This window comes from Crocodylus porosus, unplaced genomic scaffold (genome assembly GCF_001723895.1).
Source record: "Crocodylus porosus isolate Cpor-Errol unplaced genomic scaffold, CroPor_comp1, whole genome shotgun sequence".
In the NCBI taxonomy this organism is placed as follows: Eukaryota; Metazoa; Chordata; order Crocodylia; family Crocodylidae; genus Crocodylus; species Crocodylus porosus.
The window spans coordinates 66,196,691-66,202,625 of NW_017728918.1; the positions used below are offsets into that span (position 1 = coordinate 66,196,691).

The 5,935-nt window shown below is 38.2% G+C and overlaps 1 protein-coding gene across 1 annotated transcript in view; it reads left to right on the forward strand.

The window, feature by feature from the left end:
- PRSS35 (protease, serine 35) overlaps positions 1-4,734 on the forward strand; it is a 31,744-nt gene extending 27,010 nt beyond the window's left edge. Inside the window, exon 2 of the mRNA XM_019537687.1 lies at positions 1,032-4,734. Within this exon, the coding sequence (XP_019393232.1) occupies positions 1,042-2,292 (1,251 nt within the window). The 5' untranslated portion in view covers positions 1,032-1,041 and the 3' untranslated portion in view covers positions 2,293-4,734. The remainder of the gene's footprint in view (positions 1-1,031) is intronic.
- The last annotated feature ends 1,201 nt before the right edge of the window (positions 4,735-5,935 follow it).

The following is a 5,935-nucleotide window of genomic DNA, read 5'->3' on the forward strand; positions in this document are numbered from 1 at the left end:
TCAGGAGGCGCTACTTCACGGTCAGGGCGGCTAGGATCTGGAACCAACATCCAAGAGAAGTGGTGCTGGCTCCTACCCTGGGGGTCTTTAAGGGGAGGCTAGATGTACACCTTGCTGGGATCATTTGACCCCAGTCCTCTTTCCTCCCATGGCAGGGGATTGGACTAGATGATCTGCTCAGGTCCCTTCTGACCCTAGAAACTATAATTTAGGGCCTCATTTATAGATGGGCTACCCTACTGTGTATCCTATAATATACTTTGCAAATTCTCTATTTTCTCCTTTCTTGAGATGACCCCCAGTTGTGGCTGAAGCTTCACTGCATCTTGTGACCCTTACTCAGAAAAGAAAAGCTAAAGAGCAGAACAGAAACAAATCATTTCCACCAAAAAAGAGAGAGAGGGGAGGGCAGTCAGGGAATTTTTCTCTGCCATTACATACTGGCATCAGAACTGGCATGGCTTGTGTGTCTAGATAGGTTGCTTAGACTCAAGACTGTCTCATTGGACATGATACTACTGTAAGAGCATTTTTAGCTTGAGATTAGTTAGACTTAAGTTAGGTTCTTTACTTTTCCAAGTGGTCTTTTAAAAAGGCACTTGGCAGAGATTTTGCATTCATTTAGCTATTTTCTGAATTTCTGCAGTTACACTGAATTGTCATGAGCCATGCATGCAAGTAGTAGTTGGATGGAGGCACTTTTTAGTAGATTTCAAAAGTGTCAAATCTATCTCGACTACCTATACCATGGCTTCATACTTAACAGACAGCACACATCAAAGAAAGGGGATTAGGTCCTTAAAATGCCACTTTAAGATTACTGTTGCTGTACAGGCACAACTGTTTACTGTTTAATGAAGATGAAAAGTAGAATTACACACACAAAAAAAATCAAAATAAGGTGAGAGTGGATCAAGATTTGAGAGTTCATGTTTATATCATAACCACAAAGTTAATGTTTTGCCCCAGTGAGCTAGATGTAAATACTGTGCAGTTTATATTCCTAAAATATTCTCTGTTTTCCTTTGTAGAGCAAAACATATGGATACAATGGAACATATATTACTGCTACTCATGTTTTCCATTCCCATTATCAGTCTCACCAATGGGGCAGAAACAGAACAAGATTTCACTTGGCACTTAAAGAAGGTACCTCAGATTGTGAGCGAAAGAACTTTGTCCCTTGATAGTCCTAAATTTGAAACAACCACCAAATTAGAGCTCAAGAGAGTGTGTGGAATTGAGTGCCAAAGGAAACTTCCAGTGCCGAGTCTGTCTGACTTGAAGGATTTCCTCTCCTATGAGACTGTTTTTGAGAATGGCACACGGACCCTGACTCAAGTAAGTGTCTTGGGCCTAACATCTGATCAAGCTCAGAACACCAGCGGAAGAATGTCCTTAAGAAGAAAGAGGCAGATATATGGCACAGACAGTAGATTCAGCATCTCTGACAAGAAGTTCATGACTAACTTCCCATTCAGCACAGCTGTGAAGATCTCCACCGGCTGCAGTGGAATTCTCATTTCCCCCAACCATGTTCTAACAGCTGCTCGCTGTGTGCACAATGGCAAAGATTATGTCAAGGGCAGCAAAAAGCTGAGGGTAGGATTGTTAAAGGAGAGATCCAAAGGCAGTGGCAAGAAACGCAAGGGTGCTAATAGGAGTAAGAGAGAAATTTCTGAGGTCAGAGATGACGGGGTGGATGGCACAAAACAAAAGCTAGGTTCCAAAGGTGGTGGTAGAAAACAAAAGTCAACTAGGAGGGGTCAGAGAACCTCAAAGGGTAAGCCTTCCTTCCAGTGGACCAGGGTAAAAAGTACCCAGATCCCCAAAGGCTGGTTAAAAGGCAATAATGGTGATGTTTCCCTTGATTACGATTATGCTGTTCTTGAGCTCAAGCGCCCACACAAAAGGAAATATATGGAGCTGGGAATCAGCCCAACAATCAAAATGATGCCTGGGAGTATGATCCATTTCTCAGGTTTTGATAATGATCGATATGGGCAGCTAGTCTATAGATTTTGTAGCATATCTGATGAATCAAGTGATCTTTTCTACCAGTACTGTGATGCTGAGCTTGGTTCTACTGGATCTGGAATCTATCTTCGCCTTAAAGAGCCAGACAAAAAGAAATGGAAGCGCAAGATTATTGCAATTTACTCAGGTCATCAGTGGGTAGATGTCAATGGCGCACAGCAGGATTATAACGTAGCAGTACGAATTACTCCTCTCAAATATGCCCAGATTTGCTTCTGGATACATGGGAACAATGAGAATTGCACACAAGGTTGATAAAAACTGAAACTGTCCTCTGGCACTGACAGTGTAAGTCTGCCCTAAATGTTATTGGAAGAGCATCAGAGCATCACCCTATACCAGGATGTATTTGAACTTGAAGCATGCAAGTAATATTTTCATATATTGAGTACTGCTACCCTTCAATTGGTAGAATTTTTTTTAATGGTCTAGTAAATCAACCTTAAATATGCACTTGAAATTCAAAACTGTACTTATGTTTAAATTTGTGATACATTCACATAGTTCAGATTAAAAGACAACAAAGAGGTGGGGACAATTTTTCTATTATACTGAAAATTTCTCAAACTGGTACTATTGAACGTGTATTTTTTCAATTGACTTGCTTTACTCAGGGTTCCATTCCAACAAGTTCCATGTACTTATTGTACTTTATGTGCAGAATTATCCTAATTGTGAAACATTGAAATAAGACCAAACTAATTATGGTTAGTTTTCACTGAAGATTGTACCTCCACACTGAGATGCAGCAGTCTAGTTCATGTTGGATGCCATGGATGGTATGACCGGGGGTACAGCACTCTAGAAATACCCTGTTCATATGCTCTCCCTCTAAAGCACTCACTCCTGCCACTGTTGCAGATAGCATACTGGGCCAGATGGACTGTTGGTCTGGCCCAGCATGGCACTTGTTTTTGGCTTGGGAAATTCTTTTTCAAGGCTGTCTTGCAAAGACTTTTTGTGGAAATTCTGAATTTCTGTGGTTGATACTCAGACCTAACACCAGAAAGTTCATTCCATTGTTTGCTAAAATAACAAAAAGAGGTTAGTGAATGTAGGAGTTCCCCTGCTAAGGATAAAGAGAAATCATCAGGATATAGTCTAATGCCTGGAAATCTAGTTTAAGGAACTATACACATCTGGGAAATATTAAGCATGCATCTTTTCATTTTAGTTGGTTAGCCCCACATTTTTAGGCCAGATGCAGTACATAGGCGTACGTTGCCAACCGTCATGCAATTGCCTTTATTAAGAAATGGCTGTTGACAACAATTTGAAAGAAAGAGCAAATATGGCTGTAAACGATAGCTTTTGGGTGGTCACTGTTTTAAGAGGTTCTGTAATTCTGTAAGTGTTCAGATTTCATAGATAAGCTTCACAGTACATCAGCATGGGAGCTGGAAAGCAATATTTTGATTTGTCATCTTACAGTTTAATGAGATCCTACTCTGATCTTATCACCAAAAAACTAGAGATAAACAAAAATAATCTTTCCATGCCAAATCACGTTAAAATCACCTACTGAAACGGAAGCGACCAGTCCTGTAAATAGAATAGATTTATTGTTAGGTAGCAATCATACTAATAAAATAATGTGCGTTTGCTGTTACTAAACTACACAGTTAAAAGAAAAGGCACCTCTGTCAAGTGATTTTGATGGTTTAAAGTTTGTATATAAGTATCACTAATATTTTTTGCTATCTAGTATGCTTAATTGCTACACGTGTAACTTTTTTTTTTTTATTTGTTAGCCACAGACTTTGAAAAACCCAAATTTTCAGGATGCTAGTTTAATGTAATAATGTAAAATGAAAATGCCTATATCAGGCCATTTGTATTTGGTTTTATTACTGCTATTCAATATTTCCATATTTAATGTGCTGTGATATTTTGTTGGCATCGACCAAAATTCAGTTTCTCTTGGCTGAATTTCTCTCAAGTTGAGGAAAGTGTAATGAGATTTTTTTAAAGATATTTTGATTTGCTGTATCTTTTAAAACATACTTGTAATGTATTTTCATGAAGTAAGTTTTTTGCTTTTTTTTTTTTTAATCCACTGGTTTATCATTTTCAACTATACATAAAATCTGGCACATTGTTTGCAGGGTGACATTTTTGCCACTATAGTAGCAAAGTATGAACCTTTAATGTCTGGTTCTCTATAATAATCAAAACCTGTTTGACATTTTGTGGTATTTTATTAAACTGAAAGCACCGCACTTTAATATATATATTTAAAATTTAGGTCATTTCTGCAAGATGCTTAAAATTTAACTCCATTTACATGTCTGTTGCCTGTTTCTGTAAATATTTAATCAATAAGTTGAAAGAAAATATGCTGCAGGCACAGTTAAAAATTAATGACATCATACTTTGTTTTACTATCTCTAATGATCGTTATTTCTTGATTAAAAATAACTTTAAAATCACCTCTGGCCAGTATTTGCCTCTTGTACCCTAAATCACTGGGCTACTCTATCTTTTAGAAAGCTCTATAATGCCTCTGGAGTACATTTTAAAATAAATATTCTAACAAAATGATACCAAAACCTTGGCTGCTGTAAATCAACATAGCAATGATGACCAACTAGGAGTTCTACTGGCTGCTAGTCTGACTCCCCCAAAAAACCAAAAAACAGTCCATCAAAAATTAATGGGGACAACTTGATTCCTTGTTTTGGTAAGGCTGAAAGTCAGAAAGAAGATAAGAACAGCAAAAAAAGATGGTAACAGACATACATTGATTTTGCTATTATAAGCATCTGCTGTGCTACCATCTGCATGTGCCAAGCATCTGCCTCCTTAATGTAAATATTCCCTTACCTAGCATAAATACACACGTCTTCATAGGACAAATAGTAGAAAGAGTATTTTCAAATGACTATACAGTAATATATGAAAACCATCTTCATATATGTCCACATTTGGTGTAAATAGGTACCATTTCATCGGACCAGGAATCACACCAGGATCAAGTTATAATAAACAATGGCTCTAGAGTCAGTCAGTAGCACAGATAGGAAAGATGTGGATGGCCAAAATATTGCTTTCTGCTGTGCCCTAATACCATAAAATATTAAAAATCATCATTGAACATTACAGACTGAAACAAGGTCAAGTGGGTTTTCATTGATCTTTTTGCCTTATGCAGATTAATGTGGAGTGTGGATGGTAAATAAAACAAGTATCCCTCAGCTTGTAAGAGGTTTTTTTTTTTTTTTAGTACAAAGCTGGTACTCGGTAAAATTGTTTCAAATTCAAATTCAGATGCTCTTTAAATGGAGGCAACAGATACGAATTTGACTTGTAAACTGTATGTTTCAGAACTCATGAGCACCTGGCCCAGATTTTGGCAGAACATCAACCATGACCTACTAAGAGGCTTTTATCCCTCTGAAGCTACTCATTACTTATATTTATTTAGTACTAATGCTTTCCTTTTAAGAGCTGCTCAGTCTGCTCTAATGGACCTATTACAGCAACTTTCTGCCTGGGTTTAGGGAGAAGAAGAATCCTTCTCAACTCACCTTTCTGTGAGGGGTGACAGGCGCTTTATAAAGATGAAACAATAACTTCTGGTGATAACAATGAATATTCTGATACAAATGCACACAAGCTAATGCCACCATCCCACAGACTTTTGAATGTGCAGCATGTTTACCACTTTGAGAAGTCCCATTGAAGTGAAACTGACTACTTGGTGTGTAAAGTTTAGCATGTGCTTAAGGCTTTGCAGGACTGCAGCCCAAGCATATATAGACTTAAAGCAGTGGTATTAAATTTTTTGGTCCCATGGGCCAGATAAGTGACATGGGGCCAGTCCACAGGTCAGACTGAACTCCACACTGCCTATGCCCAGCCCTACACGACACTGCTCAGCTTTAGTTGGCCCTGCACA